Below are 24,610 nucleotides of genomic sequence, written 5' to 3'. Positions count from 1 at the left end.
AATACACTTCAACCTACTAAGGAAGTGTATCAAAATACCACTTTAAATGAAGAACAATTTTATCAGAGGTTTGTATCCATTGTGCATTTGTACTTTGCAAACAGCGACTAATATCAACTAATAATCTCAAAAAATTTGTATGTATAGAATTTACAACACAAAGGCATTCTACTCTATAACTGAAACTATATATGCCATTTTCATTTGCCTATAATTTTTAATGCTTTTATTATTTCTTAGCCAGAATTGGTGGTTATTTCATGAGTTCTTGTGGTAAACCACCCTGTTCAAACAATACTGCAAATAAAACAGATTTTGCTTATTTCCAATGATAATCATAAAGGAATAATTAACAATACTGTGTGGAAAAACAAGAGAATTTGTGAAGAGCTGGCATAAGGATGATAGACTGAGTAGTTTTCTTCTTTGTGTGATTCTAACATGGAATCTTTGCCTTTTTTTTTACTAATTCACAGAACAATGCATTACTCCCTTGAAACATTTGAGAATTTTATCTCTTAGATTTACTGTTTAACCTTTTCAGTTCCAACATTTTGAACTTTTTAAATCTTTCAAGCATGGACATTATCCTAGTTAGTCTTTGCTATCTCTGTATAGACAAAGTTGGCAATATATATCATACAGGAGAAAGTGAGGTCTGCAGAGGCTGGAGATCAGAGCTGAAAATGTGTTGCTGGAAAAGCGCAGCAGGTCAGGCAGCATGAAGGGAACAGGAGAATCGACGTTTCGGGCATAAGCCCTTCCTGAAGAAGGGCTTATGCCCGAAACGTCGATTCTCCTGTTCCCTGGATGCTGCCTGACCTGCTGTGCTTTTCCAGCAACACATTTTCAGCAATATATATCATACAGTTTTGTAGTTGATCTTACTGCTGCAGTCTGACTAAAGTTTTTGCAAAAGTAATTTGACTCATGTTCGATTAATATCGTGTTGAATAAAAACTGAAAGAGTCAAGGGGCCAATTCATATTCTTAAAGAAAAAGGTATGATGCTGACAATGGTTGGAGCTGATCAACAACAGATATTTGGAGGAAAAATATCGAAGAATTCAAAGCCTCAAAATGATTAGATTGTTAAGATAAAACAGGTACTAATTTAATGTAAATTTAATCTAGTGTAGCCTGTGTAGTCCTGATTGTTTGAGCATACACAGACAACAAATGGGCTGGGAATAAGTAGATATTACTTTGTTTATAAATCTTGCAGACTTCATGTCAATAAAAGACTCCACCTTGATACTTGTCGAAATTCCCTCTATTTCATAGAGATCACTTTCTGCCCCAATTCTAAATTTCTGACTCTTGATCGTAATTTGCTATTAAGAATGGACATCAGCACTGAAAAAGATAAAGTACTTTATAGGATCTTTACAGTTACTTAATACATATTTACAAATATACCGTTCTATCTCAGTATTGCGTGCGGCATCTGTAGTGTTTCCACTTTCTAACAGCATGCATGAGATTTTTGTTGCGCTTTTGCCACAAGAAAACCTTGTACACTAAAATTTTGCCATCCTGGATTCGTCCCACAATTACAAAAGTTCCTGTACGGTTGCCTCGTGTCATGTTCTGGACGCAAGTGGCATCCAAGTCAAGCCAGTGCTGAAGCCTGGGATGGATCTCGGTTTTGAGGAGGGGCCCGTGCTTGAAGACCTCCACTTTGCTGTCCATCTCAAAATCTGAGATCTTGGTAAAACTCGTGTTTCTCTTTGAAATTCTGATTTTTACTGCTGTTGGAGGGAGAATATTTTGAGTAGTAAGTTTCAATGTTTCAAAATTCACTATTTAGAAAAATAAAATTATGAATAAACCAAGTAATTTGACAATCTTGCCAAGTTATAGAGAAGTTTGTGTAATGTACAAATAATTGTGACAGACAAATAGAGCTGGCAAAGATTTTATACAATAGTGTTTGTTGCAACAATAAAGCATAACTTGGATGCTTCCATTTTTATTCCCTACTCTCAAGCACTGTTCTCTGGTTTTTTGTTTGGGCTGGGTGAACGAAGGCAGTCAGCCATTCCTGATTGCTATCCAGCTGTCCCTGGTAAAAAATATTGCTTGTACAGACTTTGATTGTGGGCAGGTTCAATTGGGATGACTGTGCCATTGACAATGTGTCTTGAACTTGCATGTGAGAGTGCTCTGGGAAGGCTACAGAATCCCCTGGAACCATCTGTTGCAAGTTAGTGACTTTCAAAGGGGCAGGCAAGAGAGTGAATGAATGAAGGATTTCCAGTTTGTGCGCAATCTATGTTGAACTTACTGAAATTGTGATAATTTTCTTCACAGTTGCCTGTTTAGAAATTGCTGAAACTTTATTTCAAACTTGCTGCATGGAAGCTTTACTTGAAGGAGATGTTAATGACATGGAAAAAACATTCTTGAGGATTTAAAAAAAAACTCACTTTGTTTGGGTGATGTGTCCCATGTTTCACTGTCACTTTAAGTAAGAAGTTAAGTTCATGCCCTATTCACCACTCTGATGCTTGGGACATACAGGTTTGCACTGGCTGTGACTTGAATTGAATGTGCAAAACTGACTTTTAACCATAGTTTCCTATGGTTCCCAATATAACACTAAGTTATGCAGACAGTATAATCCCTGCTTTGATTCTTTCTCTGTGATAACTTCCTAAACCTAAATTGAGCAGCAGTAAGAATTTCACTTTCATGTTGCATTAAGTAGAGTATCCCACTGTTGATTACAGACTAGTGATCCCCGGTTGAAAATGTATTCTGTAAATGTTCACACAACAGAATTATAACAGCAACTATTGCAACACTGAAGGAGGCCATTTGACAGATTGTATCTACTGAATCTCCAAGTTCATCCAATGTGATTCAATGTAACCTTGTAGTCATCTTTTACAGATAACAATTTAATTTCACAGTGCAATGGCTCAGTAGTTAGCCCTACTGCCTCTCAATGTCGGCAACCAGGGCACAATTCTAGCCTTGGATGATTATCTCTGTGAGTTTGCACGTTCTCCCTTTATCTGCTGGGTGCTCTGGCTTCTTCCCCCAGCCCAAAGATGTGCAAGTTAGGTGGATTGGCCATGGTAAATTGCCCCGTAGTGAGCAGGCTGGTGGGTGAGCCATGGTAAATTCGGGGTTACAGGTCTGGGTAGGGTGCTGTTTGGAGGGTTGATGTGGAAGTGATGGGCTGAATGGCCTCTTTCTGCACTGGTGGGATTAGATTCCCTACAATGTGGAAACAGGCCCTTTGACCCTCTTAAAAAGTAACCTACCCAGACCCATTTCCCTCTGACTAATGCATCTAATACCGTGGGCAATTTAGCATGGCCAATTCACCTGACCTACACATCTTTGGACTGTGGGAGGAAATCAGAGCGCCCAGAGGAAACCCACGCAGACACGGGGAGAATGTGCAAGCTCCACCCAATGTTGGAATCGAACCTGGGTCCCTGGTGCTGTGAGGCAGCAGTGCTGAGCCACTGTGCCAGACTCTGATTCTAGAATTTATTTTGACATGTCTTAATTGAACCTGCCTCCACCCCACTCTCCGCTTACTGATTCCAGATTGTTACTATTTGCTCCATGGCATATTTTGCCAATTACTTTAAATCTGTGCCTCCTTATCCTTGGTCCTTTCACCAGTTGGAAATTATTTCTTCCTACCTACTACTATAACCATATTTGAATACCTTTATTAGAGTAGAAATGATATCTGATCAGTGCTTCGACAATTTCAATGCTCACTTTCCTCAGTATTCTGAGATGCATCTCATCTAGTCTCTGTGCCTTATCTCCTTAAATCCAGACAGCCCACTAATACCTCCTCTTCATCAATTTACATTCCTTCTAGTCTATTAGCTGTTTCACTGTAGCATGGGCAGCAGCTCTTCCATTTGTAAATATAGATTGAAAGTATTTGTTAAATACCTCAATTATGTCGCTGCCTTCCTGCGTTTATCCGATTTTGGTTCTTAATTGGCCCTACTCCTGCTCTTGCCACCCTTACTATTTATATACCTGCACTATTTCTTTTATGTTAGCTGCCAGTCTCTCCTCATACTCTCTCTTTGCCTAGGCCAAGATTGAGATCAGCTATGATGCCATTCTGTATACAAGGTTATAATCGACCAGGCTCACATGAGTACTGGCCATTTGGGTAAGTTACGGGAGGGCTGTCTGTATTTGTTGAGCTATGACTAGCAACAACTTGTAATTTTCCAAACAATATTAGTTTCCCAGCCTTTATGGTCTAATACAAGAACTGATCTGGAATGGGCTACTTTGATCAATAGTAATTGAAAATAAAAGTTACTTATTGAAAATCTTTAAAGTCTGTCCGTACTGAAAGCTGCATAACTTAAACGATTTCTTTTGATTTATTTTTCCATTGGGTGTCTTGCAAGGCCACTTCAAGTATTAAGAGTTAACATTGTTTAGCCTGAACCCAAATGAGCCAGAAAAGCTCGTGAACAGGATTTCTTTCCCAGAAACCTTTCGTCAATCAGTTGGATTTTTATGACCAAAAGGATTCACCTTGCAAGTACCTTGATCGGATAACTATTTTGATAGGATTGAAACTGATATTCTTCAGTCTGTTAATGAAACTACTGCACTGCTGAGAGACTTTTTTTTTAGATTAGTTTACTTAGTGTGGAAACAGGCCCTTTGACCCAACAAGTCCACACTGACCTTCACCTAACACTATGGGCAATTTAGCATGGCCAATTCACCTAACCTGCACATTTTTTTGGACTGTGGGAGGAAGCCGGAGGAACCGGAGGTAACCCACGCAGGCACGGGGAGAATGTGCAAACTCCACTCAGTCAGTTGCCTGAGGCGGAAATTGAACCCGGGTCTCTGGCACTGTGAGGCAGCAGTGCTAGCTACCGTGCCGCCCTTAAACAAATATTTCCCAATATTGTCCCTAAACAAATATTTCTGACATTCTTGAGAAATTTCCATTGGACAAAGAAAGTGGAGACTGTGGACGATTCTTCCTGTCAACATTCTCTGCCACATATTCCTCAAAGTCTCATTCTTGTTTTGCAGATTCAGTCAAAAGCTGCAAACAGAGCCCTTGACCTTAGTCCCAGTAATTTGACAATATTTCTACTAGATATTAGCTTCATTAGCTATTAGCTTCTGTTAGCAAGAAAAAGATTTGAGAGTCACTTGATAGAATCATAGAATTCCTACAGTGTGGAAGTAGGCTGTTCTGCTCATCGGGTCCACACTGACCCTCTGAACATTTCCCATGGCTAATCCACCCAACCCACACATCTCTGGACACTATGGGCAATTTAGCATAGCCAATCCACCTAATCTGCACATCTTTGGGCTGTGGGAGGAAACTGGAGTAAACCCACGCAGACAGGGAGAGACTTTAAATTCCACACAGACTATTGCCTGAGGGTGGAATCAAATATGGGTCCCTGGCGCTGTGATGCAGCAATGCTAACCACTGAGCCTCTGTTCTACCCTTTCATTATTGTCTCAAATTGTACTTACCAAAATCATGTGAACAAAATATATTGAGTATTTGTTTTGTTGAGGTAGTTTCTTCTAATTCACAGTCTTGACAGCTTGCTTGAGGCACTGTTATGTAATGAACAGAAATATATATTTATTAGACGCAGGTATTATGGTTACGGTGCTTTACAATGAACCAGTCTTGTGTTTTTCCAACTTTGTTTGGGGGATAGGAGTTGAAGCTTATATTAGTTCTTTTATTCTTCATTCAAATGTTTCTGAGGTAAAAGGTAGATTCTTGATGAGTAAGAGCTGTAAGGTTATCTGAGTTGAAATAAATGTGGAGTAATCAGTTCAGCTATGATCTTCATGAATAGCAGAATGTGCAAAGAACCAGATGGCCTCTTCCTGCTCCTAATTCTGTGTTCATATGATCCATCTGGTGAAAATAGCTTTGAGTGCCTTGTTATGTCAACGAATTAGAGTCTTAAAGTGCAATGGACATCTTTAACTTGTAAATCTAAATCCCTTTTTTTTAAGAGGACTGAGACAGACTGTGGATGAGTGTTATCTTGCAGAGTTCTGTGTGGGACCCATAGAATGTTGCACCTGTAAAGTGTCAGGGCGACCTCAAACCAAAAGAGACACCAAACAAGAAGAGGTAGAAGGGAGTTGAGTATTCCTTCCCTTCCCCGGAGAAAACCACCACCACTTAACATTTTTTGTGAAAATTAAAAATAGGTTAAAAACTACTGCTACCCTGGTCTAAGGATGCTCATGGAAGATGGTCTGCTAGAGAACTGAGGCATTGTGGACGAAAGTGAGGACTGCAGATGCTGGAGGTCAGAGTCGAGAGTGTGATGCTGGAAAAGTACAGCAGGTCAGGCAGCATCCAAGGAACAGGAGAATCGACACTTTGGGCAAAAGCCCTTCATAAGGAATGAGGCATTGTGGACGCAAGCCTGGGTTCAAGTGCTAGTGTGCTATGAACGTCACAGTTGAAGAATCACCTAATGTAGCTCTGCATTCCAGGTAAAATGATTCTAATGATCTGACAACCGAACTAGCTGACAAGGCAGTCAGAAGGGAAAAGGTCAAGACAAACTCTTAATCTGACTGCAGCAAACCAACCACTCAAAAAAAGGACAAAATAACTGAACATAACTGCAAAAGTTAAGAATCCAGAGCGACTGTTCAGCTATCAATATGATGACGTAGACAGGGTCGGAGTGTTTGAGCTATAGCCACCGTGCTGCCAACCTGGGTTATGTAGTCTACTGTACTCTACATTAGGTAATTGGATTGTAACTCTGTGGTACTGGATTAGAGGTGCTGGAAAAGCACAGCAGTTCAGGCAGCATCCGAGGAGCAGTAAAATCGACGTTTCGGGCAAAAGGCCTTTCCGAAACGTCGATTTTACTGCGCCTTGGATGCTGCCTGAACTGCTGTGCTTTTCCAGCACCTCTAATCCAGAATCTGGTTTCCAGCATCTGCAGTCATTGTTTTTACCCTGTAACTCTGTGGTATACTGGATTAATTTAATGATGAAGCTATATGCCTAGACGAGCTTAACCAGAAATTGTTTGGAATGGAAAAAGAAATAGCGTGCGATGTATTGAAGTGAAGAATGAGGAAAGTATCATTGTGCAACACCTCCAGTGATGTAATGTCTGTCTAATCACTGGTCTGTACGAAATACATTATCTCTGTCTTTGCAGCAATTGTACTGATCTTACTGCTCCAAGACACTACAAGATGGAGAGAAATTAGAGAACATGGATGATTTGGATTTGGGGACCACGTGTAGTGTGTCAAAGTTTGTGGATGAAACTAAGATAAATGGTACAGCAAAGCATGCAGAGGATGCTGAATGTTTGCAGAAGGACATAGTTTAAGTGAGTGGCAAATGTCTGGTAGATTGAGTACAATGTTGACAAATGTGAAGTCATCCATTTTGGTAGGAGTAACAGTAAAAGGGGCTATTATTTGAATGGTACAAAATTGCAGCATGCTGCTGTGCGTGAATTGCAAAAAGTTGGTTTGCAGGTGCAGCAGGTAATTAAGAAGGCAAAATGGAATTTTGTCCTCATTGCTAGAGAGATTGAGTTTAAAAGGAGGGGGATTAAGTTGCAGCTGTATGGGAGGCTGGTGAGGCCACACCTGGAGTACTGCATCCAGTATTGCTCTCCTTACTTGAGAAAGGATATACTGGCAGTGGTGGAGGGGGTGCAGAGGAGATTCAGTAGTTTGATTCCAAGTTGAGCGGGTTGGCTTATGAGGAGAGAGTGAGTAGACTGGGATTATATTCATTGGAATTTAGAAGAATGAGGGAAATCTTGTCTACTCCTTTCATAATTTTATATATTTCTATAAGATAGAAGCAGAAAGGTTGTTTCTTCTGTTGGGTGAAACTAGAACAAGAGGGCATAGCCTCAAAATTAGGGGGAGCAAATTTAGATTGAATTGAGGAGGAACTTCTTCACCCCAAGGGTTGTGAATCTGTGGAATTCCCTGCCCAGTGAAGTAGTTGAGCCTTCCTTATTGAATGTTTTTAAAGCTAAGATGGATAATTTTTTTATAAACAGTAAAGGAATTAAGGGTTGTGGTGAGAGGGTGGGTCCGTGGAGTTGAGGCCATTAAAAAATCAGCCATGATCTAATTGAATGCCAGAGCAGGCTCAAAGGGCCAGATGCTTACTCCTGCTCCTAGTTCTTATGTTCTAAATTACCTGTATTGAGTATCTGCTTGAAAACTTGCCAGCATCAATAGTGGATAAGGAAGAGATGAAGCTTGTTTTCTATTATTTAAGTACTTGGTTTGGCTGACTGTATTGTGGACCCATTGAAATGCACATTCCATAAATGCTTATATTGACTAGAATTTGTCATACCAGCATTTAGGATGAAAAATGTAATGTGATGTTAACTATATTTCTTGCGTCCCTGTTATTATTGCAATTTGTAAAAGATGCACACCTTAAATACTATTAATATTTAAATGACAAATCACAATGAAGCTTGAGTATTATAATAAATTCTTGGGGCATGGTGTTGCTGACATATCCAGTGCTTATTTCATATCCTCAGCTACATCAATGTTGAAATATGAAAGCAGGAGTAGATGATTCAGCTCTTTGAGTCTGCTCTGCCATTCTAGGCCATGGCTGATCACCTAATTCAACATAATTTTCCTGCACTATACCATGTCCCTTTCCTGATTTGAGGATGTCGGTGTTGGACTGGGGTATACAAAGTTAAAAATCACACAACACCAGGTTATAATCCAACAGGTTTAATTGGAAGCACACCAGCTTTTGGATCATTGCTCCTTCATCCGGTGGTAGTCCTGATGAAGGAGTGACGCTCTGAAAGCTAGTGTGCTTCCACTTAAACCTGTTGGACTATAACCTGGTGTTGTGATTTTTAACTATGTTCCTTCCTGTAATTCATTTCTAGAAATCTATCAATCTCTGTTGAACTTAATGACTGAACTTTCACAGCCCTCTGGGATAGAAAATTTGCCATCCTCTGAGTGAAGAAGTTCCTCATCATATTAAGTCTAAATAACTTGTAATTTATTAACCCTTTTGAGAGAAGAAATTGCTCCTCATCTCAGTCTTAAATTGGGCCTCTTTATCCTGAGACTATGCCCGCGACCTAGACTGAGATCACAACCACTTCCCTTGATTTGTGCCATCAGTTTATCAAGCTCATTTTGGATGTGTTAAAATGCAAAGCCTTTGAATTTGTTTGACTATGAAATTTCTCTACACTTTTGAGATTCCTGGATGCAAAATGACATTCACACATTCTGTCCCTTCCTTTTATTCTTGGCAACAATCAGAATATTTTGTGCTCTTTAGTTAAGAGGTAATGGAGTTACATTGTAGTCACATTGGATAACAGACCTTAGACATGACACACCTTGAGTTTTTATGTTAACCTGACAAGTTCCTAGCACTGTTTACTGATTTCTGTTGTTCATTTCTGGTACAAAGGTTCTGAAAGGATTAAAGTTGCAGACTCCATTGAGATCCAACCAATCTGGTGGCAATAAGGCAGAGCAACGTAGGATATCATATATTCATGCTTTTCCTTATAGTCTTAGTAGTAACATTTTATCTGACTGATGTAATGTGTTGCTATTGCTTTTTTTTCAGAAAAGAGCATTTTCTTATTAATTTTATTCAATGATTAATCCTTTACCTCCGTAAACCGATAAGGCCATTAGACACAGCCAAGGGAAGAGGATTGGTGGCAACGTCCTTCGACCCACAGATACCACATGGTGATCAGCAGTGGGCATTGTTGCTTCATACCATAAGGGAAAATGATGAAAAAAAATCCCAGAAGAAGAAATTGTCCAGAAGACCAAGTGAGTTCACAGCTTTATGAACATTGCCACTTTTAAGTACTAAAGTAGACAATCAGGAGTTGCAAGCATTTGAATAACCAGCAGTCAGTTGAAACCTGGGGCAAGACTAAAGCCTTGACATCAAACCTGGTAAGACATGCAAAAGAAGCAGTATAAGATATAAAATAGCTTGAAGACTTATCACACTTGATCATTACAGATTTCATCAGGATACACGTATCTGTAGCAGCATTCCTGGTTAGAGGCTTGGCTAAGAAATTTATGTCGTGAACCTCTTTGTACAAAATTACGAATCTTTATTGCGCAAGGAGATAACCCTTAGATTAACATGACAAAATCAGCTGAAAACGTCTAGAAGGAAAGAAAGAAAGAAAGAATAAGTACAGCTCACAATGGGTGTTGCCACCATAGTGAGTAGAAATCATGAGCACTGCTATGGTGAAGAAACTCAGAGCTACAGAAGTACTTTATATTCAAGGTCGTAGCAACTATAAGATCATAAAATAGGATAAAAATGACAAAAGGAACAATTTAAAAGCTAAAGTAGACAATCTTAACAAAAGAAGATGGGAACGAAATCTTTGTGATAAAGCAGTAGATCCATAATTTAAACTCTGGGCCTGACGGGAAGAATTGATTAAGACTTTGAGCACAAGGTCTGTTTTGGGAATTGTAGAAAAGAACATGCATTGTTTATTAGGCTGTCAAAGACAGGAAATTGTCTATTTGCCTGCAATAAAATAGGAAACTTCAATTTTGTCTGACCTGTGAAAATCCAGGAAAAGCCCCAGTAAGAAGTACATTAACAATCAAATTTATGAAAAAAATGGTACTGATATACTGGATGGTTTAGCATTTAGACAAGGAAAGTGAGACTTTATAGCTAATTACAGAAGTAAAAGTCTTTAAGGGGAAGAAATCGCAGCAGCATTGAAATTGTGTGCACAATTTAATAGCCTTAAGAAAACTAAATCACATTAGGAAAATATTGGAGAAATAATGCTGTACACAAGATTTCATGTTAGATATGTGTCAAATAGAATAGGATTGGATATCCTTGAAGACCATACTTCAAACTCATGTTAAATAAGTACACTGTACTATAATCATGGGATCTACTGCCGATGTTATAACTTACCAAACTCAAAAGAAGGCACAGATACTATAGAAAAAAATTGACAAGCTTTTGAGAATTAGTTTATTCTTGAGAACAAATAAAACACTTGATTGAGCAAGAGTTCCGCATCCAGGGACTACAAAATTTCATTAATGATCTCTCCAGTATAGTGGAAAATTGAGACATGGAGCTTTAAATTACAATTTATAAGATATAAAATCTTGGAATTATTGATGAGTCTTTGTCAGACAGTCCAAAGAGGATCTGGCTTGAAAGAAAACTATTCAAAGTGTGTTGAAAGCAGAAAACAGGAAGAATCACAGACAACTCTTGAGAGGAGAAGGACAACCTTGTCATGAGAGCAACGGAACCTAATAAGATGAAAACACTCTAAAGGGCCAAGTGACAAGCCAATACAAAGTAGGCTAAATATCATTCTTTTTAAGTCTTCATTCTTAGAGGTGTCACTGACAAGGCCAGCATTTGTTGCCCATCCATAACTGTCCTTGAAATTATTTTGGAGAGTGGTTAACAGTTTGTGCCTCTAGTAAATCTATGAGGAACAAATGTGGGAGAGAAACTATCCATGATTGGAAAAGCAGCAAGCAACTTGATAAGTAAATGCTGGCTGGGACGAAACTGCAGGAAGGAATCTATGCGAGTGGAAAGGGGTTTGTGCTGGGTTTTAGTAGCTGAATGGTGGCTGAGTGTCCAGAGAGAGGCCAAAGTTCAGGTAGGGAGCATGGGTTCAAAGGCCCAAGACTGGAAGTCAAGCACTTTTTTGCCATAGAAAAGTCAGGTGATAGAAACTAGCAGATTTTGTATGAAGGTGCATTCAAGGCGAAAAAGAATGAGCATGACACCCTGCTAGAACTCATTGACAAATCTTTAACTGAAATTGTTCAAGCTTCAACGTAGCCTGGTGAACATTTCAATTTTTTGTCTTCATAATCAGAATTATCAGTACATTGACAGAGATAATGCTAAGTCCATGACTGAGGATGGGAAAATGTCTGATGTGCCAGTACAGTAAACGTAGGGAGAATGAAGACATTCAACCCAGTTAGCATATTGAAACAAAGAAGTTAAGTACTTCACAGAGGGGAGGGTGGGTAAATGGGCAATAAAATAGATACTTAGCCACTATACAACATTCAGCTGAACAGTATGTTTTAGTAAGTTAATAAAATGTATTGCATTTGTCTGAAGCACTGATCATTCCACAGGCATAGTGGGTATACTAAGGCATTAACTGAACCACACAGACCAGGAATTTGAGATTTCTTCATCAGGCTGTGCTATTACCTGATCAGTTGGCATCTCTGTAGGTTTTCCATAACCAGTCCCTTGATGTAAAGATCCCCCATTTAATATTTTATTCCTCAAGAGAGCATTGGTAGCTGAATTGCTTCCAGATCTCCAATAGAATGCAAGGAAAACAGAACAATAGCATGAATGGTTCTCTCATTTTCTTCCTCTTAAGGACTTTTCTTTTTTAACTATAGAGTTTAATTCAGATAAATGCGAGGTGCTGCATTTTGGGAAAGCAAATCTTAGCAGGACTTGTACACTTAATGGTAAGGTCCTAGGGAGTGTTGTTGAACAAAGAGACCTTGGAGTACAGGTTCATAGCTCCTTTGAAAGTGGAGTCACAGGTAGATAGGATAGTGAAGAAGGCGTTTGGTATGCTTTCCTTTATTGGTCAGAGTATTGAGTACAGGAGTTGGAAGGTCATGTTGCAGCTGTACAGGACATTGGTTATTGCGTGCAATTCTGGTCTCCTTTCTATTGGAAAGATGTTGTGAAACTTGAAAGGGTTCAGAAAATATTTACAAGGATGCTGCTAGGGTTGGAGGATCTGAGCTGCAGGGAGAGGCTGAACAGGCTGGGGCTGTTTTCCCTGGAGCGTCGGAGGCTGAGGGGTGATCTTAGAGATTTACAAAATTGGGGGGCATGGATATGGTAAATAGGCAAAGTCTTTTCCCTGGGGTCGGGAGTCCCGAACTAGAGGGCATAGGTTTAGGGTGAGAGGGGAAAGATATAAAAGAGACCTAAGGGGCAACTTTTTCACGCAGAGGGTGGTACATGTATGGAATGAGCTGCCAGAGGATGTGGTGGAGGCTGGTACAATTGCAACATTTAAGAGGCATTTGGATGTATATATGAATAGGAAGGGTTTGGAGGGATACGGGCTGGGTGCTGGCAGGTGGGACTAGATTGGGTTGGGATATCAGGTTGGCATGGACGGGTTAGACCAAAGGGTCTGTTTCAATGCTGTACATCTCTGACTCTATGCTAAAGGTTTCACCTGACAGCATTTATCTTGTGAAGAATTCCAAGTAAGAACTGGTGTGGTGCTACATTCTGGTTTAGTGCAATGAATAATGTACGCATTATTAAGTTTATCCTGAGGGAAAAGATTAGATAATCCTTGTAACTTTCATTTCGTTTTGTTTGTTCCATTGTCTGTTTGTTCACATTTACAGGATATCAGAAACCAACTTGAAATAGTTTACTTATAACCAGAAAAGAATGAGATTTGATTTAAAAATTGTTTGGATTTGTTTGAAAGATATACCATTAAATAAAAAACAATGTTGAATCAAAACTACTTACTGCTTCTATGTGATGCTGTCTTGTTGCTGATGGAAGAAATGCACATGCCATGGTCAGGGGGAAACTTGTTGCAATTCAGTATCTCTGGCCATGGATAACCATAGCAAGCCATGATAGGAGCGCAGCTGTTCCTCACTGATACACAGAGGCTGCGACAGGGGTATATAAACCTTAAAAAGGGCAAAAATCAAGAGGATATTGTGTTAACTGTGGCGAGTGTTCTGCAATGAGTTCTGTTCCTTTCTTTCAGTTTGAACATCTGGCTGTGATCTGTGTATTATGTGGCTTTATAATTTCAAAAGATCATAAATAGAAGAAATATGAGTAGATATAGGCAGTCGACCCTTCACACCTACTCTCTCATGTATTCAGATTGTAACTGATTTTCTACCTCAGCCACACATTCCCACATCTATCTATATCTCTTGATTCCAACAATCTGTCAATCTGACTTAGATGCTCAATTACTGAGAATATCTACAACACTGTATGGATGAGAATTTCAATAGTGCTGAACCTTCTGAGTGAAGGACTTTCTCCTGATCTCAGTCCTAAAAGGCTGATTCGTTATTCAGACTGTGTCCCTCTGATTTTAGATTTTATATAGTGAATATAAAGAGGTGATGTTTTCTTTAGATTAAAAGAAAAATGTGTTTTTTGTCCAAAATTACTGACCTGTTACAAAAGCATATTCTTGAAAATGATGCATTTCAAAGCTGTGTTCAGTAATTTCATTAGCATTTATTGATTCATGGGCTGTGATTGTCATTTAGCTAGGCCAGCATTTATTGCCCATCCCTAATTGTCCATTGCTGTGGTTCTGGAGTCACATAGGCCAGACCAGGTAAGAATGGGCACTAAAAGGACATTAGTGAACTAGATGGGTTTTCCAACTATTAACAGTGGATTCATGATCATCATTAGACTCTTACTTTCAGACTTTCATTGAATTCAAATTCAACCATCTGCCATGACAGAATTTGAACCCAGGTCTCTAGACACTAGCGGAGTCTCTGAATTAGTAGTCTATCGATAATACTACTAGGTCACCACTTCCCCAAATAATTAGGAAGTGAAACCTAAATGTTCCTGTATCTCCTTAAAGAATTTCCACTTAAAATGTGTCTAATCAAGCTTAGATTGTTTGTTTGTTTTTCAATACATAAATTAATTGTGGCATCACCAATAAACACAACTTGAAAGTACTCACAACCCCAGGACAACTATATTAGTGGGTGGTATGTTGGCTCACAGTTCCATAGGCCCAGGTTCAATTTCACTCTCGGGTGACTGTCTGTGCAGAGTTTGCAAATTCTCTACGTGTCTGCATAGGTTTCTTCTGGGTGCTCCAGTTTCCTCCCACACCACCAAAAGTGTGCATGTTAGGTGGATTAGCCACAGGGAGTACAGGTTTACAGGGACAGGGTAGTGGGGAGTTGGTCTGGTCTGGTCTCTCTGATGCTGTTCAGAGAGTTGACGTGGACTCAGGCCAAATGGTCTACTTCCATACTAGGGGTTCCATGATTCTATATCATAATCCACACTAAACTAAATAGTTCTTCATTGGTGTGGTGTTTTTTTTTTTTTGCAGCACCTATACATTTGTGTTCTGGCATTCCTTTCCCATTTGATGCAATTTTAATACTAATAGATCGCGTCAATCTTAGATGCTCTAACGTCATAGAATAATTGAGGTCTACAGCACAAAAAAGGCCCTTGATGCAAATCTGCGCCAGTCAAAACCATTACGTTAGAACAACTTCCAGAAATCTTTTATCCCTATATCACAATGTAGGTGATCACCATTTCATGTAGTTTAGAAGTTGGGGTGTTTCCGATGTGAGACAAAATTTCATGTCTCAGAAATTTTGTACTGTAGCTTTAAATAACTGCAGTATTGGATGATCATACAGTGGTGAAAACTGGGTCAAATGTACAAAGCACTGAGTTCAGATGTTGCAAACCTTACTGTACAAACTATGGTCAACATCAGATCTCTTATTAATGTTTCAAATCAACTTAGCATTCCCCTGCAGCATATGGGGCACTGAGGCGTGCCATGGTAGCTATGTGCATATTTTTAATCTCCGGCTTTAAAATGTGGAAGAAAGATTGTAGGACATTCTGATTTTGGATGTTGCCAGTTCAGTCTCCAAAGATTACGAGCAGTAATCCAAAAATCAAAAAAAGGAGGGAGCAAGCTAGAATATGTGTGTGGAAATGCTCCAGTTTGATGCTGATGCTTGAAATAGGAACATGTTTGAAACCATGGGCTTACAGTAGAACTGTGGAACAACTGACATTTTAAGGATAGAGAAGAGGACACTTCTGAATAGAATGTTTAAGAATTTCATTCAAGAGCTCATGGGTTTGGCTTTCAGCCAGGAAGAGAATAAGTGGCATGGTGGCACAGTGGTTAGCACTGCTGCCTCACAGCGCCAGAGACCTGGGTTCAATTCCTGCCTCAGGCGACTGACTGGAGTTTGCCCATTCTCCCTGTGTCTGTGTGGGTTTCCTCCCACAGCCCAAAGATGATTCTTCATCCAAAGATGTGCAGGTTATGTGAAGGGGTAAATGTAGGGGAACGGGTCTGGGTGGGTTGCGCTTCGGTGGGTCGGTGTGGACTTGTTGGGCTGAAGGGCCTGTTTCAACACTAAGTAAGCTAAGGAGCACAATTGAGTATTTTTATGGAACTATGAAATAAAGTTGTTTCCATTACTGACTATGTGATGAGGTAGACAACTTTAAGTTGAATAGATTACCAAAGGTCCACATCACCTGCTTTCATTTGAACAGGCAGCAAGGGAAGCTGACAGAGTTGAAACAATCATATACAGATGCTGGCATGAACCAAAGATGATGGCTTACATATACAGTACTGATGATGAACTGAAGGAAACTTAAACTCGTGTCAAATGGGCAATCAAACAGAAGAGTTGAAACTTTATTGCTGGAATAGCACAGCAGGTCAGGCAGCATCCAGGGAACAGGAGATTCGACGTTTCGGGCACAGGCCCTTCCTCAGGAATGCTGATAGGGGTACGGAGGGAACTATATCTTATAGGGAAGAGTTTAACAAGAAGACATCAATAAAGGACTTTCACCATGAAATCCAAGAGTGAATTCAAAATAAATTTTTATTTCAACCTAAGAATGGCAACAATGTAGAACTCATTACCTGGGATGAAATGTAGATGCATTTAAGGGAGGCAAGACAAGCAAATGAGGAAGGGCCTGTGCCCGAAACGTCGAATCTCCTGTTCCCTGGATGCTGCCTGACCTGCTGTGCTGTTCCAGCAATAAAGTTTCAACTTTGATCTCCAGCATCTGCAGACCTCACTTTCTCCCCAATCAAACAGAAGAGAAATAGCCAGCCTCAATTCATGCTCTGCATTGAGCTTGCTGTGTTTTTGGAACTGGTACTGAGTATTATTACATTAAAAAATGGCACAGAAACAGCTTATTCAACCCAGCCAGGCCATATCAGTGTTAATGATCTATTTAAGCATCTTCCCATCTTTCCCAGTTAAACCTATTGTGACTCTATTCTATTTTCCCTCATTTGCTTGTCTTGCCTCCCTTAAATGCATCTACATTTCATCCCAGGTAATAAGTTCTACATTGTTGCCATTCTTAGGTTGAAATAAAAATTTATTTTGAATTCACTCTTGGATTTCATGGTGAAAGTCCTTTATTGATGTCTTCTTGTTAAACTCTTCCCTATAAGATATAGTTCCCTCCGTACCCCTATCAGCATTCCCTCTGCGACTTTCTCGTCAAAACGATGCCCCCCCCCCCCCAACACCAGCCCACACCCAACTCACGATGCCTTCCCCTGCCACCGCAGGAAGTGCAAAACCTGCTCCCACACCACTCCCCTCAACTCCGTCCAAGGCCCCAAGGAATCCTTCCACATCTGTCAGAAATTTACCTGTACCTCTATCAATGTCATCTACTGCATCCATTGCGCCTGGTGTGGTCTCCTCTACATCGGGGAGACAGGGCACCTGCTTACAGATCATTTCAAGGGACACCTGCACCCACCGCCCCGTGGCTGAACGCTTCAATGCCCTCTCCCGCTCTGTCAAGGACATGTGGGTCCTGGGTTTCTGCCTCCTCCAGCGCCAAATCGTTACCACCCGAAGCCTGGAGGAATAATGCCTCATATTCCGCCTTGGGACCCTGCAACCACACTGGATAAATGTGGATTTCAACATTTTGCTAATTTCACCCCCCCCCCCCATTATCTCAGTCCCAAGCCTCCAACTTGGCACCGCCCTTCTGACCTATTACCTTCTCCCTCACCTTCATCCACCTATAGCTTTCCCAGCTACCCATCCCTCCTCCCACTTATCTCTCAGCCCCAGCCTACAAGCCTCATTCCTGATGAAGGGCTTATGCCCAAAACATTGATTCTCCTGCTCCTGACCTGTTGTGCTTTCACAGCAACACACTGTGGACTCTGATCTCTAGCATCTGCAGTCCTCCCTTTCTCTTCCCTACAAGAGTAAATATTCTCCACGTATCCACCCTATCAAACCGTTTCACATTTAAAGACCTTTACTCGATCATCCTGTAGCCTTTTGAAAAGAGAAAACAAACTTTCTTGATATCTATGCGTAGATATTTCGGGTATCATTCTTCTAAACAAATCTCTGCACACACCCTCCAGTAGCCCCAAATGTTTTCTATTATACGCATGCTGCTCTCAAGTAGGGCTAAGCAACTTGCCTTACTTTTTAATTCTGTTGACTGGGAATACAAGATTTGAGCCAGACTTCTAGTTCCTGATCTCAGCTCAGTGATTTCTTATTGGAAAATGTGCGACATGTAAGACAGATGTCCAGTGAGAACCAGGAATTTTAAATTCCCACAGGAAAAGGGAAAACAAGAGATGTACCAGAATGTTAATCTGTCTGGAGAGCCCGACAAACAAGATTAGACCACGGATGTTGACGGGAAATGGAAGAGAAATAAGAATTTAAGGAGTGTCTTCTTGCCCACCCAACCCCTCCCCCAAAAAAGTGAAAACTGATAGAAATGAACCTCACCTGAAAACCGCCTGTCGCATAACTAGAGGCGGCGAGGTTGGGAATTTGAAAACTGGAATAATTGCATTTCAGTTCGCTTTCAGAAAATAAAACCGTTCAGCGATGTTAGACTGATACATAACTTAAAACCAAAATAAAATACATCACTCAAAAAGGCCTCGTATTAAACAAATACTTAATTGATTCCATTTTACAAATTGACAATAGTGTCACTGACACAGGGTAAATGTTTATTGGTACCTTGGGGCATGTAAACCCGAGAGCAAAGAAAAAACATTTCACAAGGCAACTCGTTACGTATTTCTCTTTTCGTTTGATACTTGATGCTAATTTGATTTCTGTATATTCACACTGTTACGGTTGACGTGTCAGATGAGGAAGAGCAACGTGGGTTATTGGGCGAGTACTGTTTACGCTGCTTACCTGTCCATGCAAACCGGTGCAATAAGCGAACAAAGGAAGATCCTGGCGTCTGGATGACATTCTCTGGCCAGTAAGGATAACCAGCTGGTGGACTGCTGGATTACTTCAGGCAGTGTTTCGTGCCCGAGTAAGTTAGGGATTCTCATCTCAGTATAGCCGATGTCGTAGCACAGAGCCATCGTCTTAGGGATGTGCAAGCATCTGGTGGAACTGGCCAGGTTTACCGACAGCCCGTGAGAAGCCACAGGCAACAGACAGGTTACAATGAATAATAAACTCTGCAGGCTGAGTTTGGGAACATGTCTAGATGCTGTGCATGCCATCACAGTTCTTGTGGTTCCCGTGTCACTTGGGTCAGACCAAAGAACTCAACCGAACTGAGCAGACCGTGATATTCCGACTATTGCCAAATTTCCATGGACCATTTATAGTAAAGTTACTGCTTAATCCCTACTCATTAGGTCGAACCAAAACAATGCCAAAGTGTTTTTTTTACAAATTACTGCTATTGTTTGGATTTTCAGGAGAGGGGGTGGTTTGAAGCTGGGAGCAGCAGGTACTTTAATGAGGGGAAGGAATGGCTGCTATTGTAAAGACCTCCGAATTATTACATCAGATTGACGCTTCATATTAGGGCATTTAGAAACTGCTCTTCGTCTTGGTCCCCTCCAGCTGCTCGATAATTGTCTGGCAGGGAACCGCTACATCAGGAAATGTATTTGTGTTCGGAGGAAATCAAATTAAACACGTTTATTTTGTGCAGCGAACCACGCAAATATTAAACGTGGGTTAAGGCGAGTTGCAACCACATTACAGTGAGTCCACGAAGCTCACTTACTGCTAGGGCATGCTTTTCAAGGAACACACCAGAACAGGACAGCACAGGAACAGGTCCTTCGGTCTCTGCTGACCTTGACCCCATTCCAAAGTTAGCTCAGCTGCACGGTCCGTATTCCTCTGCAGTCCTCACTTTCTCCATATTCTTCTATTCCCCGCCTGTTTATTGCTGTTGTGGTTGCTCTATTTACATTCAGGACCCAGGATGCAACGGCACAACAAATTAGATGTTTACACATTGTATCAGCATTTTAGATTTTGTTTGGGGGAAGCTAGATTTATCTACGATCTTGAGCCGTCGATCCAGCTTATTTTTCACTCTGGGGTGAATTCTCAATTCTATAATTAACAAAATAATTGTTTCGTACGTTCCAGTTAGCATCTTAAATGAAGTAAATTATATTCCAAAGTTTGTTTTCTTTCAGACCTCTCTGGATACAGATGACACCCAGTCTGCTGTCTGGCAGTTCATAATTATTTTGACCTTCATTAATGGCCTTTATTAACAAATAAACTCTTTTCCAATGTAAAATAAAACCAGGAACTGCAGATACTGGACATCTGAAACAAACAGGCAGAAAATGCTGGAGAAACCGAGCAGGTCTAGCAGTATCTGTGGAGAGAGAGCAGAGTGAAGTCTAGAATCCTGTGATCCCAAAGGTTCAGCAATTTGTTTTTGTTTCTTATCCAAAGTAGCCATGATTTGAAAACTGATCTAATGTCTTTAACGTCAAATATATTGGCAAATAATGCTTTTTTGTTCTGAATTGGACTACTTGCAAACAGTTTGTGTTGATAATTTGATCAAGTAGCGATTTCGTGAAAAATATTAATTAATATTTATCATCAACCTGTTTGTATGTATTATGACATATTTGCAGAGCAGATGGGACTTGAACCCAGAATGCTACCACTGTAGCATCAAAGCCCTGTGGGGACGAACCGTACACAGTACCGTCTTCTCAAGGGAGGTCAATTTCATTTAAAGCACACAAATCCTTTGCGGAGGCAAATCGTGAGGTCATTTTAATACGTAAAACGAGAATGCAGTGAAATATGCTTTTTTCAGGTCATTTTGGTGTAAAGTCCCGACAATGTATTGACATTTGAAATGTATATAAAGTTGTTTGATGAAACACTCCCAATCTTTTACGAATTAAGTATAATTTGCTTTCACATTGTGTGCTTGTTGCCTTAGGGAGAACATTCGCCCCGTGAGCTAATTGTGGGGAGTCGGTTGGATTCCCTTTTGGATAGCTAGAAAACCTTGTAATGAAAACATACATTTCTGTAGTTTCCTTCCCGTTATTTAAATCTTTGGACTTCAAGTCATAGTCGAATATTTACAAAGAGAGCGCATTCCAATTGTATATTCTGGCTGGGATTAATTTGGATATTACAAGTTTTCTTGGTTGCAGAAACAATTCACTTTCTGTAATAATGCCTTTATTATGGTGGTTGGAAAAGATCGAAACACGGTGTGTGTGTGTTTTGTTCTTCTCCTTGGAAACGGTGAGAATTCTTCCGGAGAGTACAAATCCCACTTTTTAACTAAACTGAAGTTAGCGAGGGAAGATGCGTCCTGGCGGGGGGAATTCTTTAGTCATTTTAATTTATTTGACGGTAGTAATTGAGGATTCTCCCCCGCTGTTAACAATTGTCAAACAGGAGGCCTCACTGAAAACTCCGGAATGAATTCTGAATATGAGTAAGAAAGTTAGGTTTCCATTTTAAAAAAATTCTAATGGCAATCGAGTTTTGCAAGTGACCCGTCTGCTTTCCTTTTCATTAAGAATATGTTTGGTGACAATTTTTTTATTATTTCTGCATTCACTTAACAGTTCTGTTAGAAGCCAGTTGAGTACATTAAAAACCAGCGTTCATGAGAATTATACCCGGTGCTGCAGTTAGATTTAAAAAAACTTAGATGTAAAGGAGCATCAAATGAAGCCTTTTCAAAGCTTTGTTAATTTTATGACTGAAATCTTTTTTATTGCTAGGGATCCTTTTGAGAAAGAAAGAACATTTATTTTGCTGACTTTTTAAAATTGAAATTATGGAGTTGGCAACGACCAAATGGATTTTTGTCTTATTTCCTGACCTAAGAACATAAGATATAAGATGTGGGTGTTACTGGCAAGGCGAGTATTTGTTACCATAACTCATTTATTAAAATAGTACCAGAGAGGAATTTCAGGAATAATAAAATTGGAAAATGCTGGAGAAGCCTAACAAGTCAGTCATTATCTGCAAAGAGAAACAGTTAATGTTTTGAGGCCAATATGATTATTCTTCGAAACCGATTACTGATAACTTTAACTCTTTCTCTCTCCACAGACTTTGTTCGAGTTGCTGTGTTTCTTGAACATTTTGGTTTTTGTAACGGATATGGTGGTACGGTGGCTCAGTGGCTCAGTGGTTAGCACTGCTGCCTCACAGTACTAGGGTCCTAGGTTAGATTCCAGCCTCGGGTGACTGTGTGGCGTTTGCACATTCTCCCCGTATCTGCGTGGGTTTGCTCTGGGTTCCTCCCACAGTCCAGATGTGCAGATTAGGTGAATTGGCCATGCTAAATTGCCCATAGTGTTAGGTGTATTAGTCAGAGGGAAATGGGTTTCTTCGGAGGGTCGATTTGGGCTGGAGGGCCTATTTCCACACTATAGGGAATCTTAAAAAAAATCTGGCATCTTTGGTACTTTGCTTTTATTTTAAAGAATTCCAGGATTTTGATCCAGCAGCAGTGAAGAAACTTTTAGGATAGTGAATGACTTGGAGGGGAACTTACAGGCGCTTCCATATGCCATCTGCCCTTATCCTTCCAGGTGGTAAAAATTGTGAGTTTGGAAGCAGCTGTCTAAGAATCCTGGGTGAATTGCTGCTGTGCATCTTTTGGTTGGTACAAACTGCTGCAGCTGGACGAGTAGTGAACAGAGTAGAGTGCCTGATACTTTGAACATGAAGTGTCAGATTATGGTTGAATACAGTTTTCTTTACTAGAAATGACTCACAACACCTCATGGGAGCCCAGTCTTTGCCTACCAGATTTGTTCTGATCAGAGGCAAAATAATGTAAATGCTGGAAGTCTGAAACAAGCATGGATAATTCTGGAGAAACTCAGCAGATGTGGCAGCATCTGTGGAGAAAGAGTTAATGTGTCAAGTCAAGTATGATTTTTCTTACAAGAATCAACTCTTTCTTTCTCCACACAACTGCTAGACCTGTTGAGTTTCCCCAGCATTTCTTGGTTTTGTTCTAAATCTGTTTCATGTGCAACACTACACCATGTAGGGTGTCTTCAAATGTTAAATGCCCTCAACCACTTCTGTCAATATTGCTATAAGACACATACATCTGCAACAGCTATCTTGGTGATGACATGATCACGTAGGTTTTCTTTCTTTGGTTCTCTGACCACTCTGGCACATCCACTCTGGCAGAAATGCCCTTCAGGGCACTATTAGTAGTAATACCACTAAACCACTATTTATAGTGGTCATTGATGTCCCTACCTAGTGCAAAATTTCTCTTCTTGTTACCTCAGTGTTTCTTATAAGTGGTGTTCATTGATTCAGCTGGTGAAGGAGGGTAATAGGTAGGTTGTGATCAATAGGCGGTTTCCTTGCCCATGTTTGACCTGATGCCATAGACACTTAATGGGATCTGAAGTCAATATTGAAGACAGGTCAGGTGAATTGGCCACGCTAAATTGCCCATAGTGTTAGGTGCATTTGTCAGTGGGAAATGGGTTTGGGTGGGTCGATGTGGACTTGTGGGGCCAAAGGGCCTTTTTCCACACTGTAGGGAATCTAATAAAAAAAAACTACTGACTCCTGATTTTACACCACTGAACCATCATCTCTGGTAGGCCAGGGCATACCATGGATGGTGATGGAAGAGACTTAGACATTAACTGTAAACTATGAATCAATGGGTATGATTATATCAGCCTGTCACTTGACTCATCTGTGGGACAATTTTCTAAATTTTAGCAAAGTTCCTAGTGTTAACAAAGAAGACCTTGGAAGATAAAGACCTTGGGTATATTTGAAAGTGATAATTTTAGAGGGTTGTGAGATAGGGCTGGAGAATAGGATTAGCTAGGTAGCTCTTTGGTGAGCAGGAACAGGCACAATGGCCTCCTTTGTACTGCAAAGTTCTGTTGTTCTGTGATGTCTTGATGCTTAAGTCCATGCTGATTAGTCAGGACGGTTTTATTCTTCAACTTTCTCATAGCAATATGAAATGAGTAAAACATAAGACAGTTAAGAGCCCAACACATTGTCCTGTGTCTAGAGTCAGACATAGGCCCAACTATATTAACACCCATTGACGGGGAAGTATTATCACTAGACCACTACTCCAGAGACCCAGAGAATATCCTGGAGACTCATGTTTGAATCCCACCATGGCAGGTAGTGGAATTTGAATTCAACAAAAAATCTGGAGTTAAGGGTCTAATGAGAATCATGTAACCATTGTCCATCACTGGGGGAAAAAGATGATCTGATTCACTCATGTTCTTTAGGGAAGGAAACTGCTGTCCTCACCTGGTCTGGCCTATGTGTGGCTCCAGACCCACAGTAATGCAGTTGATTCTGGACAATTAGGAATGGGGAAAAAATGCTGGCCCGGCCAGCATCCTGCAAGTGAATGGGTTTTTTATAAAAGTTCAGTATTTTCATAACCACTATTGAGATTTTTTTTAACTCAAGGTTATTTATT

At 40.3% G+C, this 24,610-nt stretch overlaps 2 protein-coding genes across 2 annotated transcripts in view; one reads left to right on the top strand and one right to left on the bottom strand.

The window, feature by feature from the left end:
- LOC122559239 (transmembrane prolyl 4-hydroxylase-like) overlaps positions 1-24,610 on the top strand; it is a gene marked incomplete at its 5' end in the record, with an annotated part of 45,551 nt that overhangs the window by 6,631 nt on the left and 14,310 nt on the right. The window lies entirely within an intron of this gene.
- Positions 1,088-19,429, bottom strand: LOC122558826 (secreted frizzled-related protein 5). The gene is made up of 4 exons (XM_043707635.1): positions 19,051-19,429; positions 13,577-13,746; positions 5,509-5,595; positions 1,088-1,751 (listed from the first exon to the last, which is right to left on the bottom strand). Exons 1-4 carry the CDS (start codon positions 19,371-19,373, stop codon positions 1,429-1,431), a joined length of 903 nt encoding a protein of 300 aa, XP_043563570.1. The 5' UTR covers positions 19,374-19,429; the 3' UTR covers positions 1,088-1,428.

Source organism: Chiloscyllium plagiosum, chromosome 18 (genome assembly GCF_004010195.1).
Source record: "Chiloscyllium plagiosum isolate BGI_BamShark_2017 chromosome 18, ASM401019v2, whole genome shotgun sequence".
Classification (NCBI taxonomy): domain Eukaryota; kingdom Metazoa; phylum Chordata; class Chondrichthyes; order Orectolobiformes; family Hemiscylliidae; genus Chiloscyllium; species Chiloscyllium plagiosum.
This window is presented reverse-complemented; position numbering and strand designations above follow the sequence as displayed.